The sequence below is a fragment of the Lampris incognitus genome, chromosome 4, assembly GCF_029633865.1.
Source record: "Lampris incognitus isolate fLamInc1 chromosome 4, fLamInc1.hap2, whole genome shotgun sequence".
Lineage (NCBI taxonomy): Eukaryota > Metazoa > Chordata > Actinopteri > Lampriformes > Lampridae > Lampris > Lampris incognitus.
In genome coordinates this window covers 29,271,474-29,293,766 of record NC_079214.1, presented here as the reverse complement: position 1 = coordinate 29,293,766, position 22,293 = coordinate 29,271,474, and the positions used below count along the sequence as shown (strand labels likewise).

Sequence of the window (22,293 nt, the reverse complement as noted above, 5' to 3'; positions counted from 1 at the left end):
ACTACCATGGGCACTGGCAAATGCTGATGGGTCCTTACGAAAAACAAACAAGGCTGCACTTGCCAGAGAGCTTGAAAAGAATGTATCTCCTGCAGAAGACATCCCAATCCCATCTACTTCCATCATTGATGGGATGAGCCTGGTCCAAAAAATGAATGGCAACAACAAAACCTTTGCACAGTTGGCAGAGTCAGCCTTGACCCAGGTCCTCCATGAGGGAGCACAGAGTGGGAGGATTGATGTTGTTTTTGATGTCTATCACCAGACTTCGATCAAAGATGCTGAACGACTGAACCGGGGTGGAGACATCACTCTCCAGTACAAGAATCTTGCAGGGGGACACCACGTCCAGCAGTGGAGAACATTTCTGTGCAGTTCCTCCAACAAGACCAGTCTCATCAAGTTTCTGGTGGAAGGGTGGAAACTCCCACGATACAGAGCTATGCTGCATGGCAAGGTGTTGTACATGACCTGTAAGGAAACCTGCTACAAGTTGACAGAAGATGGGTGTGAGGAAGCAGCAGAACTGCACTCCACACATGAAGAAGCTGACACCCGTCTGCTCCTGCATGCATTGCATGCAGCAAATGCGGGCTCAAAGTCAGTTATCATTACAGCTGAGGACACTGATGTCATGGTGCTTTGTCTTGGCTTCCAGAAGGACATCACCTGTCACCTGTCCCAGCACCAGAAGTGTGGGACTCAGAACCGCACACCGTTTGTCGACATCACCAAACTGGCAAGTTCACTTGGAGACAGCATCTGTGACAACCTAATTGGCTTACATGCCTTCACAGGCTGCGACACTGTCAGTGCATTCGCTGGTCGAGGGAAGCTGAATGCCCTGAAGATAGTGAGAAAGCACACTTCCTGCCAAGAGACTTTTAGTCAACTGGGACAGACATGGAATGTGAGTGATGAGCTGTTCCAGAAAATTGAGCAGTTCACCTGTCGGATGTATGTTGCTAATAGCAGCACTGCTGAGGCGAACAAACTGCGTTACCAGCTCTTCTGCACCAAAAGGGGAGAGGTTGAGTCCAGCCAGCTGCCACCATGTAGAGACTGTCTCTTTATGCATGTTCAACGAGCCAACTATCAGGCAGCAATATGGAAGTGCTGTCTGCAGGCTAACCCCGTGGTGCCAAGCCCTACTGAGTATGGATGGACAGACGATGAAGGCAAGCTGGCCATTTACTGGATGCGCTCCCCACCTGCACCAGATGTTGTCTTGGAAATGCTAACATGCAAGTGTGTGCATTCATGCAAAATGCCCAGCTGCATGTGCCTGTCAATGGACTTCCATGCACAGACATGTGCAGGTTACAGACCTGCAGTAACCAAAAACAGCAGGATGGTCCAGAACTGGACTTTGAACTTGGGGAGTCAGATGATGAGAGAAACAAGCAGTTTGATGAATGACAGTGTGATTATTCTGATGGTATTACTGTGGTAGTAGTCTATTGATGCACAGGATGTTGATTCTGGACTTGGTTACCCAGAGCTTGATAACAATAATGTAACCATATTCACATATACCCATTACCCTACCTATTACCATTACATATACCCACTAATGATATGAGATTACATGTATCATTGACTAAGTATATGTAAATGTCAATGTTGTTTAAAATATTAAAATAGTTCATTACCTCACTATGGTATTCCTTTTTATCATGTATTTTGATTGTGTATTTAAACAAATGTATAGAGACCAGTTTGTGACCTAACTGGCTTTGGTCTAGTTCTCATTTAAGGCTCACAATCACCTCACACAATGAAATAGTATGGGTATATTATACATTTTCTGAATCTTTACAGTCCTGTGAGTATTCCAGTTTTTGTGTTTTGTGTCCCTGATATTCCTAGATGCCACAGGGCTAAAAGAAAGAATATAGTTTAGGCGAAAATTGCAGAAAGATGTGTGTTATTGACGGGTTGAAGAGCTCAAGTGACCTCTATATTTGTGAGAAATATCCACAACAGGGCTTGAATGAAAGCTAAGAAGGTCCCCTTTAAAATGATACCAAAGACAATATTATAGAACATTGAAAAATGTCCTGACCATGAGGCTAAACCAGGATATGCACCAGCGTCTAAAATGCAATTTAGTTTAGCGGGTGGTTAACTTCATGAGCTGATAACTGTGATACAGCTGCCACTCAGGAATGGTTATCATACCAAAATATCATCTACAGACATGGATCCTTTCAAAAATTATAAGTAAGTTTTGCCACCTTGAGTGTACCGAAATATCGTCTGGCCCATGGACTAACTGGCAGTTGAAGTGGTGTGGGCCAGGGAACTCTGCATTGTCAGTCTGGAAACAAATTGGGGAACGATATGGTCTAACATAAGCAGTACCTCTAAAAATATTGCGTATTGGCTTATACACTATAAGGTGATTCACAGAGCATATGCTACACCAATCACATGTTTTAAAATGAAACTAATTACCAGTCCTAACTGTACTCACTGCTGGGCTCAGGTGCCGGGCACAATTATGTTTTGGGACTGTTCACTGATCAGAGATTTTTGGACACAGGTTATGTCAACGCTGTCAGAGTTATTAGGATCATCAATACTGCCTCATCCCTGCCTTTGTCTGCTCAATGACGATTCGTCTCTGTCTCTCAATTTAAATCAGCGAAGACTAATGCTGGCAGGCTTTACTGCAGCAAAAAAGACCATACTGACACTGTGGTTTAATCCCAAACTTCCTTTAATTAAGTACTGGATGGCATCCTACCAGAGCATAGTGTCTCTTGAGTGTACAACAGCATGACTCAATAGAGCCAAGCCTGCCACTGTGCAGGCATGGTCAGGCATAGCTGTGTCCATAACAGACTACCTTAAAAGAAGGGATCTCCCTCTTCTCGCACCCCTCCACACCCAGTAACATCAGATCTGGAGCAGGCCAGCTTTGGAAGTTAGTAGAAATGGATGGTTGTATTTACAATGTATAGTTTTGTTTTATTGTTGTTTTTTTTCCTTTCTTTTCAGTCCATTATTATTTGTTTTTCCCTTGGGAATGTCTGTCTCTTACTCTCAGCTACTATGGATATGTTTTTTTTATTCTGTAAATTGTTTCCCCCTTTATTTCGGTCCTTAAACATTGTTACTAATGTGCTGCCCTGTTGTTGTTTGTGTGTTTGTTGTGTCCTGTTTTTTAAAAACGAAAATTGTTGATCACAAAAAAAGTTGTCCAATGCCAGCAATTTAGCAGCTCTGCATAATTAGGAGATCTAATTGTATTCATCTAGGAGTGGAAAATGGTTATTTAATTTGATCTCTAATCAAATCATTAGATATGATCATTACCACTGTTCAAAACTGCAGTGACTATGCACATGCCATACATACATCCACAAACTCGGAAGCTAGATTGTTCACTCTTGGTCCATGAAAAATATGTTGATGTAATTCTTTAGAAAAAGTTTAATTGTAATGGTTGTAAGCGCTTGTATTTATGCTTAGTGGGCCTCATTCATCAATTGTTTGTATATAGTCAAGTCAAGTCAATTTTATTTGTATAGCCCAATATCACAAATCACAAATTTGCCTCAGTGGACTTTACAACAGCACAAATATACAAATTTGTTCTTACACATCCATGGAATTCTTTTAGCTCTCAAGATTGTCTGACAGTCAGAAGCAAAGCCTGATGGTTATTTGTAATTCCTTCCCCGTAACATCTATTGTCTACCTTTTGCAACAAGCAATCATCCAGGCTTGCAAAGACATCAGTTTTAACCAATTGGTGTCTAAATTCAGGGGTTACCCAGGTTCTACACTGGTTTCTGAGACAAACTTCAGGGCTAAAAAATTCCATAGGCGTGTAAGAACAAATTTGTATGTACGTACGAATGATTGATGAGTGAGGCCCATTGTGTCTTAATGCGGGCCATTTTAATCTAGGCTAAATGTGTGTGTGTTTATAGGTGAGCCAGAGTTGAAGACAGAGGTAGACATCATTGTAGCAGATGTAGGAGAACCAGACTCCCTGGCAGCCATGTGCAAACAGGCTGTGATTGTTCTCAACTGTGTGGGGCCTGTAAGTAGAATACTGGACACACATACTATCACTGTGTTGCTATCTCTCCTACTAACAAAACGTGGTCTCTTACCACACACTCCCTCACTGTTACACTAATTTTCTCTTGTACATCATCACACAATACTTACAGCTTAGAGACATTAGCCTATTTTGCAACATAGCTCACCACCAACCCATTTTTCTCCCTCTCTTCTTCCCTCTTTTCTTTCTTTCGTTCTTTCTTCGTCACAGTAGCCCTCATTCAGTACAAACACAATAATCAGATTGTGCTAATGTCCGAATGGAAAATAGGTTTCTAACAGTACCTCATTCGCTGTATGCTAAAGATTCTTGTCCGAAGCTAAATTCTTATACCGTAATCAACTATGCTGATTTATGTCAGCAGCACTGTATTGACCTTTTGCTGAATTACAGCAGGCACAGGCACCTGGGTGCTATACATTGGTGGTGGTTGAAGTGAGTTGCCCCCTTCAATGTGAAGCACTTTGGGTGTCTAGAAAAGCGCTATATAAATGTAATTATTATTATTATTATTGTTATTATTATCTGTCTTTGCTTGTGTACAGTACAGGTTCTATGGTGAGCCAGTGGTGAAGGCTTGTGTGGAGAATGAAGCCCATTATATTGACATCAGTGGAGAGCCTCAGGTAAGCTGTCTTGAGTGTGTGGTTGTTTCTCCACATTAAACCGATAAGCTACGCACTCCAGGGCAGTGGTTGACTCTTTTTTTTTTCCAATTCTCATTTTATTCAGTTTTACCTAAATTCTACATTTAATTAAGAGGATTTGTTTCATTTTACTATTTGTGTCAATAAACGGAGTGCCAAATGATGTTGTTCTCCTTCATTTCTGGTATAACTTTCAGTGACTGGTGTGACTTCACATTTCAACACATTAGTTATTAATGGTATTTTCAGACATGGGATTTTTTTCCCCCAAAACACAGGGGTTATGCTGATGGCATTCATCTCATTTTTATACATTACTCCTTGTTTTGCGTAACATATGAGCACCATCAGTTTGATAATTCTAATTTTTCTTAAATCAGTTTTCACCTGCAAAGGTGTCACTTGACCTTTTCTTTCATGTCATTGCTCTGTAAATGTACTGCTGTTCAACTTTGCAGTTATTTATTCTCAGTTTAAATGGGAAATGTGCTGAGAGCCGTACTGTACCCTTTTAGAGCAAATTCTCATTTGTTTGGCTGTTAATGATGACGCACAGGTTTCCTCTCTATTGAAATGCCATCAATGCTTGTACAGCTGAAAGAGAGTTTTATGTGAACTGTATTTGGAAACTGTAAAGGCATTCAACGTTACTTACTTAGACGGTTTTGTATACTTGGATATCGATTCCAGGTCCCAATTTAAGTCCCATGTCACTGGCAGTATGGCCATTTAACCTTCTCAAAAAGCTGAGGAAAACGCTTGGTCATCATTATTTTATCAGGGCAAAAGTCATCTCAAGAAGCAATATACAGTTGACCAGACAACTTTGAAGATAGGTTATATGTGATTCTCAGTGTCATACTGGCCAAATCTATTTTAAATATGGGTCTTAGGGAGGTTTAGGGACCATACATGTTTTCGATCTATTCTTAAGAGTAATACAGAGATTCCTTTTTTTAGGGTTTTTTTTTTCTTACAGTGTAAAACTGAGTCTCACAAGTCCGATGAATGCAGCACGTCAAGGAGTTCATTGTATTCAAAAGAGTTGGCATCATTAAAACATTTCTCTGTGTGTGTCTTTCTATGTATCTATGCATGTCTATGCATGTCTCAGTGTGATTTATGTTTGTCTATGTATGTAGTTTCTGGAGAGCATGCAGTACGATTACCATGACGAGGCGGCTGATAAGGGAGTATACATCATTGGAAGCAGTGGATTTGACTCTATACCTGCTGATATGGGAGTAATTTACACCAGGGACCATTTCAACGGTATGAACAAATGAACATGTACATAGGCACACACATAAACACCCATACACAAACAAAGGTCCCTTATGTAGTTCATTCTCTCTCTCCTCGAGTGGTACTAGATGCATTTCTGACATTTACAAACATTCAGGATATGATGTTACACTCCCTGTGCCATACTCCAGAATGAGTCAGTCACACTAAAGTCAAATTCAGACAGCAAGCTAAGGTAGCCTTAATCCCTGTCCTATCCCAGTACACTAACCTGATAGTAGAAGACATAGAAGACAGCAGGTTATGCTGATGTGAGTCTAGTGGCCCATTTCACAGGCAACATAATTTACTAATATACCTAAATGAGCTATAAGAGGGCTGAGCCTCCGTATGTTGGGGTTAGCAAGTGGGTGCCTTCCCTCATCAATGTTTCTTTGCGTTAGACCCACAACAGCTCAAGAAAGCACAACAATGCGTTTCAGCATCCTGGAACCACAACTCCTCCCACCCTTAGACACATGAAGGCCAACAGTATCTGCTAAAGCTTGTATTAGATTAAACTGTGTGGGTGTGGGTGTGTGTGTGTGTGTGTGCGTGCGCGTGGCCACAGGGACACTTACTGCAGTAGAGAGTTTCCTGACAACCAGCACAGGACCTGAGGTATTTGACAATGTTACTAATAAGTGTGTGCACTGAGCGTACACTTCCTGTTTAAGTCTGTCCTTTTTGAATCTTCCTCTCCCTGTTTTCCTTACTCTTCCTCACTCTCCCCATTTCTTCTTTGGTGTTTTCTTTTTTTGCCTCTGTCCTTCTTACCTCATAACCATTTTTTTTAATATGTCTACATCAAGGGTGGATGCATCCATGATGGTACTTGGCAGTCAGCCATCCATGGTTTTGCTGACAGTGTAAAGCTCAAGATACTAAGAAGAAAGTTTAATTACAAACCCCTCCCCACTGTTGGTTCTAAAATCAAACGCAGGTAAGACACTAAGGTAGCAAGGAGTTTTCACTTCACAAACCACATTAAATCCATTACTGTAAATTAATTTCACACAATGAAAACATAAAAATGCTATGTTTTCATACATATCTACAGTAAAAATATTTGGAGATGCCCCATCGCTGGGGACCATGCATGGGATTCTATTGAGTCAACAATAAAATAAAACCCAAGTTTCCATTTATGTCACACAGGTACCTTAGGGAACTGTATGCTGTAGCATTGAGGATTTTGCAAACTGATGCATAAAGAAAATGGCATGAAATAAAAAAGGATGGCTGAAAGCAACCCTTCAGTAAAGGGATACTTCGGTATTTGGAAAATTAAGCTCGACCTTCAATGTGCCCATAACAGGCCATTTTTGGCAAACTGAAAACAGATGTACTATTCTCTTATCCACACATTGAAGTTTCTGATGTAGGAAAGACAATCAGGTAAAATTCAAAAATATAATGTTATTGCCTGAAAAAGCATCCTGTTCAGACAACTTTCCAAGAACGATTAAACAGTTTTTAAAATTGTGCACAAAATGCAAATGCAACTTCGCCTTTCACTACACACAGGGATGTAAACTATTTGTCCCACATAATAACTGTGAATGTTTTGTGATCATATCGCATTTTGGCATTTTGTGTCTGAATGCACATGTTTTGTATATCTTTCTCTGTGTGTATTTCTAGGGGTGTTATGTTCTTCAGTAATGAAATCCAGCAGTATGCAGTACCTTTCTTAGGATCTGATCCTTCTGTAGTGAGGAGAACGCAGCGCTTCCTAGTGGAGGAGCAGCAGGCCACACCAGTAAGTCTCTCATCCTCTTTTCTTTTTCAGCACTCTCAGGATTTTAGGGGTTTTCTTTTAGACTCCTAAATCAAGATTCAAGTGCAGTACAGAAAAAAACAAAACAACAACAACAAACCTGAAGTAATGCAGTTGTTTGGTTTTTTGTTTTTTGGCTCTCGGCCATGCAGCACAAACGAAATATCCAAAGTGATTTTAGAAATTAGATCTGTTCGGATCTGAGAGTTAGTGGCTAAAACCTTTTCAAATCTGCCTTTAGGATGAGGTTATAATAAAAGAGCATGGCATTACATCCACTTCTGTCCTATTGATGTTGAAACAGAGAGGAAACCGAAGAGGCAGAATTAATTGTTTCTTCTCCTTTTCGCTTAAGTTATCTCGTTTGTGAGTGATCGCAACTGTGCTTTGTGTTGAATATATTGCAGAGTCCACCTTGTATTATACCTTTCGGCTTTATAATCTCTTTCAGTTTAAGTGTTAGGCTTACTTTGTACACTGTTTTAACGTGCAGTTTGTGTGGAGACTCACCCTGCTGTTTTTTTTTTGCACCCCCCCCCCCCCCCCGTTTTTCTCCCCAATTGTATCCGGCCAATTACCACACTCTTCCGAGCCGTCACGGTCTCTGCTCCACCCCCTCTACTGAGCCAGGGAGGGCTGCAGACTTTCACATGCTTCCTCCAATACATGTGGAGTCACCAGCCACTTCTTTTCACCTGATGGTGCGGAGTTTAGCCAGGGTGACGTAGCACTTGGGAGGATCATGCTATTCCCCCCAGTTACCCCTCCCCCCGAACAGGCGCCCTGACCAACCAGAGGAGGCGCTAGTGCAGCGACCAGGACACATACCTACATCCGGCTTTCCACCCACAGACACGGCCAATTGTGTCTGTTGGGATGCCTGACCAAGCCGGAGGGAACATGGGGATTTGATCCGGCAATCCCCGTGTTGGTAGGCAACGGAATAGACCGCCACGCTACCCGGATGCCCCCCTACTCACCCAGCTCTCTTGAGCTCTCTCCGCACTTAAACACAAAGCAAAAACTGCACTTGTCAACATGTGCTAACCAGGGAGACATCAGATTCCATGTGATCAGATTCCATGTGGTTTGTCCCTTTCAAAATCACCATGTAAATCTTCCAACATTTAAAACACTGTACAAAGGAAAGATATCTGCAAATAGGAATCTATTGAATCTATGGTTCTTCATAATCCAATCCTTACCATATGTGGAGTGTAATGCATACACATTAATGGACCTATTATAAAGAAGATCATGATAATGCTCCATGTTGTGATGACATTTAGTGGAAACTTTTTACTTCAATCACCCCCTTGTTATTTCTGATTACTAATGTGACGGGCATGAATTAGAAGTGCCATCGGGATGCAATGTGTTCGCCTGACTAGAAGAGTAAATTTTTTTACCTTCATGGTTTTTGCTTCTTGCATGTGAAGTATTATGTGACTAGAAGAACCCCGCTACAATGTAGCGGTTTGGTTATCCACCCGTCTAAATCTCCCTCCTCTTCATCCTGCCAGCTAACCGCCTTCCCCCTGCCCCTAAACCCCCCCCCACTCCAACTCCCTCCCCCCAGATGCTCAGAATCATTTGAAATGCCGAGAAAAGTGGTTTTTAGCCATTTTTAGAAAATGCATATTTTGCATAATTATTATAATTATTTTAATTTTCTGCTATTTTTCTGGTCCTCTCTGGAACAATACCTACCACCTCCAAAAAGAATTAGGATCATAAGTGCATTTTTGCAAAAATGCATATTTTGCATAATGCCAAAACATTTCTAAGTCCCAGAAATTTTTTTTTATATAGGTGCAAAAAAATCAAAGATGCTCAGAATCATCTGAAATGCCGAGAAAAGTGGTTTTTAGCCATTTTTAGAAAAATGCATATTTTCATATGTATGCATAATTATGCATAATTTTATTTTTTCCCATACTCTCTGAAACAATACCTACCACCTCCAAAAAGAATTAGGATCATAAGTGCTTTAGTTTTCGGTCACGCTATCTATACTTACTAACTAACTAACACACACACACACTAACACCACACACACACATTACGAAAATATAGAAGAACCCCGCTACAGTGTAGCGGTTTGGTTATCCACCCGTCTAAATCTCCCTCCTCTTCATCCTGCCAGCTAACCGCCTTCCCCCTGCCCCTAAACCCCCCCCCCCACTCCAACTCCCTCCCCCCAAATGCTCAGAATCATCTGAAATGCCGAGAAAAGTGGTTTTTAGCCATTTTTAGAAAATGCATATTTTGCATAATTATTATAATTATTTTAATTTTCTGCTATTTTTCTGGTCCTCTCTGGAACAATACCTACCACCTCCAAAAAGAATTAGGATCATAAGTGCTGTAGTTTTCGGTCATGCTATCTATACTAACTAACTAACTAACACACACACTAACACCACACACACACATTACGAAAATATAGAAGAACCTCGCTACAATGTAGCGGTTTGGTTATCCACCCGTCTAAATCTCCCTCCTCTTCATCCTGCCAGCTAACCGCCTTCCCCTTGCCCCTAAACCCCCCCCCCACTCCAACTCTCTCCCCCCAAATGCTCAGAATCATCTGAAATGCCGAGAAAAGTGGTTTTTAGCCATTTTTAGAAAATGCATATTGTAGCGAATTTGGGGGACAATGCAACCACAGGAACTGCCGTGGCCGGGAAGCGAACCCGTATCGCCCGCACCGCAGGAGACATCGCTAACCGCTAGACTAAAGGGTCAGACCCGCCAGCCAGCGGCCAGTGTGTCTTCTTATCCATGCACGTTACAATATTTTGCATATTTATGCATAATTTTAATTTTCTGGGATTTTTCCGTTGCTCTCTGAGACAATACCTACCACCTCCAAAAAGAATTAGGATCATAAGTGCTTTAGTTTTCGGTCCCGCTATCTACACTAACTAACCAACACACACACACACACACTAACACCACACACACACACATTACGGAAATATGGGAGTTGATGGGCCTGAATTTGCCATGAAGGGGGTTAGGAACATGGAAATTTCTTGTTGAAGCATAGTGTATGCCTCCAGAACATTCTAAAATGACCAAATTAATTCCGCATATTTTTTGCATATTCTACCTATTTTATGCATATTCCGCATATTATGCATTTTTAATTTTCTGCTATTTTTTATAGGTGCCCCCGATCATCCCCAATAACCTCCAAAAAGAATCAAGGTCCCAAGTGCTTTAGTTTGGCCGTTTATAGACTCTCACACAGACACACCACACACCAGACACACATTGTGAAACTACAGGAGTAGACTAGAAGAACCCCACTACAATGTAGCGGTTTGGTTATCCACCCGTCTAAATCTCCCTCCTCTTCATCCTGCCAGCTAACTGCCTTCCCCCTGCCCCTAAACCCCCCCCCACTCCAACTCCCTCCCCCCAGATGCTCAGAATCATTTGAAATGCCGAGAAAAGTGGTTTTTAGCCATTTTTAGAAAATGCATATTTTGCATATTTATGCACAATTATGCATAATTATTTTAATTTTCTGCTATTTTTCTGGTCCTCTCTGGAACAATACCTACCACCTCCAAAACAAATTAGGATCATAAGTGCATTTTTGCCAAAATGCATTTATTTTGCATAATGCCAAAACATTTCTAAGTCCCAGAAATTGTTTTATATATAGGTGAAAAAAATCATAGATGCTCAGAATCATCTGAAATGCCGAGAAAAGTGGTTTTTAGCCATTTTTAGAAAAATGCATATTTTGCATATTTATGCATAATTTTAATTTTTTGAGATTTTTCCCGTACTCTGGAACAATACCTACCACCTCCAAAAAGAATTAGGATCATAAGTGCTGTAGTTTTCGGTCCCGCTATCTACACTAACTAACACACACACACATTCCGAAAATATATGAGTAGATTTCCAATAAGGAAGATGATTATCTCCTTGTCAAGAATTTTGATACTTAAAATTGGATTTTTAAACAAATACATGTGGCACTACAGACATCAAAGGGAATCTCAGGAGCATTTCCTGGTTTCTCAGACGAGGTGGCTCAACCTGTGTCTCTGTAGTCATAGTTGTGGCTTGACTGAGACAAGATAAAATCCTGTCAGACCTCTCTCTTCTTCATTTTCCCAAAGAGCTCTGACACTGCTCCAGCATTCATATTGGTTCAATAAAACAATAAAAATACTATAGATGAGGGACCAGTCCATAACCTTAAAAAAGAAAAGTATTGTACCTAAGTGAATGATATAAGTAGTTGATACTGATAATCTACCTAGAGTACACAGTAATAGCAAGGTATTACTTTGGGTGGCCCAGCTAGAAGTGTGTGTACCATGAAGGCTCAGGCCTGAATGCAGTGTTCTGGCTCTGGAACAGGACTTTTACTACTGGTCAACCCCCTTTTCTTAGACACTTAAATTTGTTTTCTGTGGTGTTTATTAAAGGCAAAACTTGCACAAAGTGTCATACAAAGCAATAACTCATCCCTTACCATCAACCCTAGGTCCAGTATGGGGCGTATGCTGGAATAGGAGGTATTGCTAACATCGTCAAGTTGCTCTTTGCTGGCATGATGTTTTTGTGCATGGTTAAGTTTGCTTACGGACGCAAGCTACTTATCAAGGTAAATGACACTTATTGTAGATTGAAGGAAATATTTCATGTAATTTACGATACACATAAAATCAAAAATATTAGTAATGTGAACTATTTCAATGCTTATGCGCATCTATCTCATTTGCCCCCCTCTATCCCTCCCCAGTTCCCAGAGTTCTTCTCCTTTGGTTACTTCACTAAGGCAGGACCAACCAGAAAGCAGGTACCGTTGATAGAAGAGAAAATTAAAATTACTACACTGATTCACAGTGACCCTGTTTCACTCAAAAATTCTGTGGGTATATTTGACCAAGTAAATGCAAATCACGCAAGCTCAGGCCTAATTGCAGAATCCTGGGTTCCTTTGCAGACCTTTGCTTTGTGTCATGTTCTGTTTCTCTCTCCCAACACTTCGCTTTATGTGACACTTCACTTTATGTGAGTTAAGTCACTACTTAACTTACATAAAGGCTAAATTGCCTTTTTTTCCCTTCAAATCAGATAAGAATCATTAATCAGATGCCATTTTGTTGGAATATGCTGCGAGAGAGAGGCTCTGTTTTTCAATGTCTTGTGAATAATTTGGCATATCTTTATTTTTAGATAGAGGGCTCATCCTTCCAGATTGCCTTCTATGGAGAAGGCTACACAGAGGGACAAGACCCTTCCAAGGGAAAGCCCAACAGCAAGATCCACACAGTGGTCCAAGGACCAGGTAACAGGACGTAAAGCTGATGGGATTTGAGGTTTTGTCAGAACACTGGCGGAAAAAATTGAAAGTTAACAGAGTCAAAGAAATTTGAGATATTGCCTAAGGTAGCATTCCATTTGGAACTGGAAAATGTAAAAATTCTGGCTGAAAACAAACCAGAAATGTGTATGTAATTGTTTGTCTTTTATCTCTGTGCTAATCCAGAGGTTGGATACGTGACCACGCCCATTGCCATGGTGCAGGCTGCTCTCACCATCCTCAATGAACCAACAGAGTTGCCCAAAAAGTAAGTTATTGCTTTTCCAGACACAAAATTCACTGCTGTTCTATTGAAATGACATAACGAGGTTTCACACCAAATGCGGTACTCTCGACGCAACTTGCAAAATTGGTGTGTTTTTTTTTTCCAATGACAGACAAACCTTAAGTGCACAATTCAAATTGTGTGCTTAAAGGCTCCATGAAATCATTTTTGGAGAAATACGTATTTCCATATAAGCTGTTTATTCCCTCATGAGCTTATTCCCATTCATATATCAATCCCCAAGAGTCTCCCATCGTCTGCTACACTCATCCTCTTAATAAATGGGGGAAGGGAAATGTGATTACTTTTAAGTTGTTTTTTTTTACCTGTAATAAACTACTAATCGAAGAGAAACATTGCCAATATTTCTTCAGTAACGAGAACTGCATTTAACACTGTGAATTAAGTAGTTAGTTCTGTGTAGCCTTCAACTTATGGAGGGGGATATCTAATAGGCCACAACATATTTCAGATCTTCTTATCAGGTGCACATTAGATAGACTAGCCCAACCAGAGTATCTATCATTTCACATTTTTGGTTACAAAAATAATGTTTTGAATGTTTTGATAGCCAAGGATTTTTCTTTTTTTTGATAAAACACAATATGGAATAAAATGATAGTTTGTGATATCCAGGGACTGCTAAAATCAAGGGTTCCTCCATTTGGCCTTTTTTGTAGTCTTCTTCTCTTGGTGTTTATTGGATGCACCGCATTATGTCACAGTGTTCAGCACAAAAGTTCTTCTGCACCATGCAACACATAGACTTGAACAAATGCGATGCGAAGGGGTGGAGTTTACACATTCTTTGTGAAAAACCCTTAACCACACGCACACAAACTTTTTGGTCTAGGTAGTAGTTTTGTTCTTGCCCAGCCATGACTCAGTTTCTCAGGATTCAAAGATTAATTGTTAGTTTGAATAGTGACATCTTCTTCCCTTCCCACATCTCCATCCTCAAATTTCTTGGGTTTTTGCCCATCCACACTTCCATCCGCTTTCTCTTTCCTTACATTTTAATTTTATTCACCATCTTCCTTTCCATTCCTCTTCCCTTACCTCTCACTGTTTCCAGGGGAGGAGTATATACCCCGGGAGCCGTTTTCGCCAAAACCACCTTGATTGACCGTCTCAATAACCATGGCATCAAGTTCTCAGTCATCTAAAGGTTGACCCCTCCCTAATGCTGTACTATAGATTTCTTCAGCACTTAATTAAGCTGCATTCACAACAAAACGGAAATGGAAAGTTTTCCAACCCTGGGAGAGTTCGTTGTCAGCACCAGAGCCTTATATGAGAGTAAAACAGCAACTGATAGTCAGTGCAAGTTTCACAAGCCCAGTTCAGGTTCTGGTAATGAGACCACCTTCTTAATTATCCTTGATGAATCCTGAAGGTCAGAAACTTGCCAGTATCCATTTGGCTTAAAAATGCTACTAATCTCTCTGCTATGTTCTACACCTTGAATACAGCGCTGATTTTCGTAAGCATGGGTTAAGCCTTGTCCTAGACTAACATTGTGTCTTCAGAGGGATTTAAGGTAGAATTTAATTTAATCTGTTTGCAAAACCAAACTTTGAAGGGCACCTTTAATATGTTTGATTGTAATAATCTCTTTGCTGCTGTTTACAAAAAAAAAAGCCATTAGCCTGCTAGCGTTCCTTATTGAAGTCGAAGCACACCATAGGGGAAGGAGTAACAGAATAAAGTATGAGGAATTTGATGTTGAAAATGTGCACAGGCCTATAGATGAAGCTATGATATAAAATTACAAGGAGAAAAAGAGTCTGATTTATAACCCTGTATGACTCAGATTTCATCAATCCATTGTTGGTGTAATTTGTGAAACATCAGATCAGATTTGGAAAATCCAATTTTTCCCCACCACTTTGAACACTCAGTGTCATGATAATGAAGTAGGCTGAAGGCTTCATAAAGGCAAGAGTCTAAGGACAATGATAACTTGGCAAGACTGTTTGCAGACAGGTTTGGTTGATATGAAATCAATGTAGGTGACACAGTTGGCTGGTTCGAAAAAAATGTATTGGAAAAAAAAATACTGTTGGCCTTAATTATTGGCAAAAGTCCCCATCTTTAGGTCTGCAGTGGTGTAGCGGTCTAAGCGTCGGCTTTGTGTCGATGCAGTTGCCCACTGGGGACCGGGGTTTGCACCCCGGTCTCGTCAGATCCGACTATGGCCGGACTCGATGAAGCAGCAATAATTGACAACGCTGTCTTCGGGAGGGGGGCGGAGTCGGCTTGTGTTCGTCACATGAATGCATCTCTGTGTGTCGGAAAAAGCAGTGGTTCGGCCTGAATTCGCCTTGTCACGAAAGTGGGGAGGCGTCTCCTTCGAGACTGCCAGCCAGAGAGATGCAGTTGACGAACGCATGCAGTACGAGGGTGGGTGTTTGAATTAAAATAGGGATTGATTGGCCACTAAATTGGGAGAAAAAAGGGAAAAATCAGAAATAAATTTATATAAAGAAAAAAAATTCCCCATCTTTACTTTCTTCCCATCATTTCTCCCCATTATTGCCCATACATGCCACTTGGCCATAACAGACAAATTAGCCAGTCTTGCTGGACCTGTCCTGGCTAGATAAGTAGACATCAATGAAGAAATCAAAGCCTAAACCTGACGCGTGTGCTCGTACATGGTACCTTCCTGTCCTTGCTTGCTTGTGAAAATCTCTATTTTGTTTTTGACAGATGTGTTTGTGTAAGTGATGTATATCTTTAGGTTATTCAGTTTACCTTGTCAAAAAGCCTTTGGTGTTTAGTGTTAAAATAATCCATTCAATTTAGCCTAGATTTTCAAGTCCTGACAGTAAAATGCATTTAACTGTCTATTCCCAAAACTGCAACATATACTTCAGTTAACTAGAAAGAGCGTCTCTGCTGGTCTTTTAACATGTGTGAATTCGTTTTTGGTGTTAGTCTCTTGTGAAGACATGAATTGTTTAAATCGCATGTGCGTGCACACAGCCACAGTAATGCTATTGTTAACCTCAGACCACAGTTTGTGATGCATAGATATGTGTATTCACTTAGAGATAGTTGCTTGTGGTTTGGTTTTGCCTTTTCTTTCTTGTATTTTGCTCTGTCTTGATCTATAAAGCCAATTCTAGTAATAAAAAAAAAAGGCCTTTTGTGTCTTTCTTTCGATACCTACTTGAGACTTGAAAGTCCTATTACAGAATTGTGCAATGACGTGCGGTCAGGGTAATTTAATCAAAATAACCATACAACAAATTCATAACAATATATGGCTGTGTACTTGCCTCCGAGCGCTAATGCCTCAGAGGCACTGCGCGAACTACACAATGGCATCAGCAAACAACAAAATGCATACCCTGACGGATTTTTCAATATTGCTGGGGATTTCAATCATGCAAACCTAAAGACTATTTCCTAAATTTTATCAACATGTAAAATTTGCCACAATGGAAAAAAACAAACTGGACCTCGTTTACACTAATGAGAAAAATGCATACAGCGCATTCCCCCACCCCCACCTTGCAAACTCAGACCACATCTCTGTTACGCTAATTCCAGCATCAGGCCACTTCTGAAACTTGCCAAACCGGTTCAGCAACAGATCAGGGTCTGGTCAGAGGGGTCTATTTCAGCTCTTTAGGACTGCTCTGAGAGCACCGACTGGGGCATTTTCAAAGCGGCAGCCTCCTCTGGTGAGCACATTAATCTGGAGGAATATACAGTGACAGCCTACATCAATAAATGTATAAACGATGTCACAGTCACCAAAACGATCTCTTCGTGGCCCAACCAGAAGCCCTGGCTGACAGCAGAAGGCCGGGCACTGTTGAGGACCTGGAATGCTGTATTCAGATCCGGTGATAAGGTAGCACTCGAGACAGCAAGGGCCAACCTGTCGTATGGCATCAGGGAGGCAAAAAGACAGTATGTACAGAGAATCAGCAGCCACATCGCTGATAGCAGAAATGCACAGCGCTTGTGGAAGGGTATCCAGACCCTCACTGGCTACAAGTCTCCTCCTCAGACCTGTGGTGGGGCCCCTACCCTCCCAGATGCACTGAATGACTTCTACGCACGATATGAGAGACTGAGCAATACGCTGGTGGTGAAGACTACATCCCTGATGGATGACGGGGTTCTGCAGGTGACCACAGATGACATGAGAAAGACCCTCTCCAGAGTCAATCCACACACAGCTGCGGGTCCAGACAGAATTCCAGGCTGAGCCATCACAGACTGTGCTGAGCAGCTGGCAGATGTCCTTGCTGACACCTAAACATCTCGCTGTCCCAGGCAGTCATTCCCACGTGTTTCAAGTCTACCACCATCATACCAGTGCCAAAGAAGTCCCCTGTGTCCTGCCACAATGACTACCACCTCATTGCACTGACTCCCATCATCACGAATTGCTTTGAGAGGCTGGTCATGAAGCACATCAAGTCCAGCCTCCCCTCCACTCTGAACCCTCTCCAGTTTGCGTTAACCACTCCACAGAAGATGCCATAACCTCTGCTCTTCATCCAGCCCTGTCCCACCTGGAGAGAAAGAACAGCTATGTGAGGATGTGACTTCAGCTCAGCTTTTAACAATCATACCACAACACCTGATCGAAAAGCTGAGCCAGCTGGGCCTTAACACCTCCCTCTGCAACTGGGTGCTGCACTTCCTCACAAGGAGGCCCCAGTCAGTGCAAATTGGCAAGATCATCTCCAGGACCATCACACTGAGCACCAGCACACCTCAGGGTTGTGTGCTCAGTCCGCTCTTATTCACCCTGCTGACTCGTGACTGAACAGCATCAACAACCTCCAACCTCATTATAAAGTTTGCTGATGATACCACAGTGGTAGGTCTCATCAGTAACACAGATGAATCATCATACAGAGCGGCGGTGGATCAACTGGTGGCGAGGTGCAAAAACAACAACCTCTCCCTAAATATAGGGAAAACTAAGGAGGTCATCATTGAGTTTAGAAAGACCAGCTCCCACCATACCCCTCTGACCATCAGTGGTATGGACGTGGAGAGAGTCAGCAGTGTTAAGTTCCTGGGAGTTCACATCACAGAGGACCTTTCCTGGTCCTCACATGTCACTGCGCTCTCCAAGAAGGCCCAGCAACGTCTTCACTTCCTGCGGTGTCTGAAGAAGGCGAGTCTCCCCCCACCCATCCTCATTACATTCTACAGAGGTACCATAGAGAGCATTCTGACCAGTTGTATCACTGTCTGACATGGAATACACGTAAGAATCACCCTGCTGCTCCTGAAGGTCGTATTTGAGAGTGTTCAGTGCTGAAGAGGGAGAGTGGCCACTTTCAAACAATTTTGTCAGTTTCTCTATTGTTTCTTTTGACACATCCCAGTGCTGCAAGGCCTCAGCACAAGTCATGCGGTGGTTATGCTGGTTTTTAATGGTCACATGGAACAAAAAACCCTCTTGATTGTGGCAATCACCAGATCTAAAAAAAAAAAGGAACTGAAACATGAGCATGTTACCTTGATTAAACAGTATGCAATCTCAAAATGATTGATATGGTATTATGATATTATTATTACTATGTTTAATAGCTAACCTGGACTTTCTGTTTTGACTGAAAGTTTTTTTTTCAGTACAACGTAGAGCCCAGCTGGACAGAATGTGTTCTTTTTTGTAGATGACGAATGCCGTGTGTTCTGCTGGCATCTTAAGTCAGCCTTAGAACATAGAGACGCTTCATTAAATTTTTTGACTATTTAAACCATCATAAAGCAAAGAACATTCATTTATCATGAATGCTCTTACTCTCTACTCGTTGTGGCGAGCAGAATCCTCAGTAGCAGTACAGGTTTTTGCCACCCTCCAGGTAATCTGGGATGAACTTTCAAAGGCCTCCAGCCATCTCTGGACCTCCTCCCTAGTGCTTAATTGTAGTTTCAAGGAGGCCCTGAACCCCCCCCCCCCTCCAGTGGCTCATGAGAACACACAATGTGTTCGTAACATTATTTCAAAATTTAACCCAAACTGTCTTACACTGAACTATTTATAATAACTCTATTTTACTAGATTTGAATAGCTGTCTATTTTAGTAGAACAAAGTAGGGTGTATACATAGTTAATTAAGTCCTATGAGTCTAGTCCCATGTACCTGAGAGAAATGTCCTTTATTTTCCTTATAAAATCATACCTCAATACAAAAATGGCTAATGCATGGTCAGACTGTAACTATAATTATAATAACGTGTGTTTAACAGTGAGTTACTCTTAGCCATCCAACCTCAAGATGCTCCAGTATCTCCAAATCATCTTGTTTCTCGCAAATATGACACCACTTAATTGGTATAGCTTCCTCCTCTCTCTTCTTCTTCCTCTCTCACCTCTCCTTCCTTCAGTAGTCTACCTTTATTGATATGAAAGTATAAATGTTAGACATGCTGGACGAGCATTCACAAGAGCTAGCATAGCTCGTCCAACGATGTTGGCATGACTACAGTGCCGATAGGAGCTAGAATTGACTTCGTGGTAATAGCTGCTGTAGAACGTATGTCTTCTCTATTCCTGTTACGTTATACAAACACATATTCCTATAACATTATCAGTTCATAAACATTAAGGTCTTAACGCTTGCAAAATTCGTATTCGTACAACTATACGTTAACAAAAGTTAATGTAATTAACCAGGGCCGGATCATGACGTAAATGGGCCCTAGGCCTCACCTCCGTTTTGGAATAAATGCAATATAACAGACAGCTGGCAAATATGGACGGAGCACGCACAGAGTGCAATAACATAAATATTTAATTATTTAAGTATAGGCTAGTTAAATAAGTATCATTCATTATAATTAAATAAGTAATAAATAAGTATTCAATAGGCTACAGTTAATACCACGTAATGCCTGGTATGTTGCTTGTGTGAGGAAATAATAGGCTACTGAGTGCTGCGCTCTTGATTTAATACGTCCACTAGAGGGAGACAGTTTGGCAAAGGACGTATGAAACATCTCAAATGCGTTCCTGTGTTCAAATGCTGCTGAATGATATGTCGTTTAATAAAACATGATCTTTTTCTAAACCTCTTGACTGTATCTCATCTATCTGTCGTTGACTGGTGATCTTGAAAATCCCTGTTTAACTTGTTTTGTCCCGACGAAGGAGCTTGTCAACAGTAACGAAAAGCTTCCTTGAAGCTCTTTACTTGGGCTATATTTACTTTCAGGCCTTGGAGGTGTTGAGACCGGTGCTGGAGTCAAATACTTTTCAAATGCCCCCCTTTGGCGTTCAGCCTCTGGTCAAACCGTTGCTTCATCTGCATCTGCTGACGAGTGACTGAGGCTCTGACCCCAGAGGGAGGTGCCTGGGGTGTGGAGGGGCGGAGCCTGTCAAGGGGCATGCACAGTTCCTGGCCTAGCATGAGAGAGGCTGGAGAGACGCCTGTGGTCGAGTGCTGTGTGGCCCGATAGTGCAGCAGAGTGTGATGGATGGCCTGCGTGAAAGAGCACCCTTGGGCCATGTGTGCTCTGAGGCCGTTCTTCAGTGACTGGTGAAAACGTTCAACGCCGCCATTGGCCTGGGGGTGGTAGTATGCAGTGCGTATACGACGGATGCCCTTGCTGTCGAGATAAGCAGTGAACTCAGCAGAGACCAGCTGAGGGCCGTTGTCAGTGGTGATGGTCTTTGGGAGGCCCCAGCGAGAGAAGAGAGAGTCCAGGAAGTCGATGATGATCTGTGAGGTCACAATGCCGGAAGTGGTGAGTTCAGGCCATTTTGAGTGTGGATCGTAGGCGACCACCATGAAGCGTTGGTGGTGGGGAACTCCATGGATCTCACCACAAATGTCCAACTGCAGGTGTTCCCAGGGCTGAGAGGGCCAGGCGAGAGGTTGCAGGGGTGGGGGAGCCTGGTGGCCAGTCTTGCCACTCACAAGGCAGGCAGAACAGTCCTTCACCAGAGCCTCAATATCTCTGTCTATCCCCGGCCACCACACCAGGTCTCGGCAGCACTGTTTCAGTTTCACAATGCCCAGGTGGCCTTCATGCGCCATATTCAAAACACGCGCACGGAGAGCAGCTGGGACCACTGTGCAAAACCCACGTGCCATGCAGGTGTCGTTCCAGCAGGAGAGCTCCTGTCTGACTCGGGCGAACACAGCCAGCTTCTCTGGGACCTTGTGAGGCCAGCCGTGCTGGATGTAGGTGCGGAGCTGGGAGAGGACTGGGTCCTGTTCGGAGGCTGCCCTCAGCTTCTGCGGAGAGACAGTGGCCTGAAGGGGTGTGTGTAGCATTTGGACAATGTCCTTTTCCACACAGTCAGTGTCCGTCTGTGGAGCTGGGGTGGAGACAGAGCGAGAGAGCAGGTCGGCGACAACATTGTCTCTGCCTGGGGTGAACTGCAGGCTGAAGTTGTACTGGCGGAGGCGGTCCGACCAGCGGTGCAGCCTCAGGGGTTTGTGGCCTGTCCCAGATGTGGACAGCAGCGCTGTCAGGGCCTGGTGATCTGTCCTGAGGGTGAAGGAGCGGCCATAGAGGTAGAGGTGCCACCTTTCACAAGCCCAGATACAGGCTAACGCCTCATGCTCACCCACGGAGTACCGCTGCTCGGTCAGGTTGAGGGCATGGGAGGCGAAGGCGATGGGCTTCTCCACACCGTTCTGGGTTTGAGACAGCACAGCCCCTATCGCTGTGGCTGACGCGTCACAGGTCACAAAGGTGGAGCTGGAGATGTCGAAGTGAGCCAACACTGGTGGTGAAGTCAGTTGAGTCTTGAGATCACGCACAGCGTCACTGCATGCCTTTGACCACACCCATGGCTCGTCCTTACGCAGCAGCTGGCACAGGGGGGCTGTGGTCGCAGAGTACTGGGGAAGAAACCTCAGGTAGTAACTTGTCATACCCAGGAAGGAGGCG

The 22,293-nt window shown here is 42.6% G+C and overlaps 1 protein-coding gene across 1 annotated transcript in view; it reads left to right on the top strand.

Moving 5' to 3' along the window:
* The window catches only part of LOC130111296 (saccharopine dehydrogenase-like oxidoreductase), a 30,345-nt gene extending 13,777 nt beyond the window's left edge, over nt 1-16,568 (top strand). Inside the window, exons 2-12 of the mRNA XM_056278436.1 lie at nt 3,942-4,054; nt 4,624-4,704; nt 5,868-5,997; nt 6,581-6,630; nt 6,822-6,952; nt 7,654-7,771; nt 12,303-12,422; nt 12,561-12,617; nt 12,998-13,109; nt 13,311-13,392; nt 14,486-16,568. Coding sequence (XP_056134411.1) covers nt 3,942-4,054; nt 4,624-4,704; nt 5,868-5,997; nt 6,581-6,630; nt 6,822-6,952; nt 7,654-7,771; nt 12,303-12,422; nt 12,561-12,617; nt 12,998-13,109; nt 13,311-13,392; nt 14,486-14,576 — 1,085 coding nt within the window. The 3' untranslated portion in view covers nt 14,577-16,568. The remainder of the gene's footprint in view (nt 1-3,941; nt 4,055-4,623; nt 4,705-5,867; nt 5,998-6,580; nt 6,631-6,821; nt 6,953-7,653; nt 7,772-12,302; nt 12,423-12,560; nt 12,618-12,997; nt 13,110-13,310; nt 13,393-14,485) is intronic.
* Nucleotides 16,569-22,293: the final 5,725 nt, after the last annotated feature.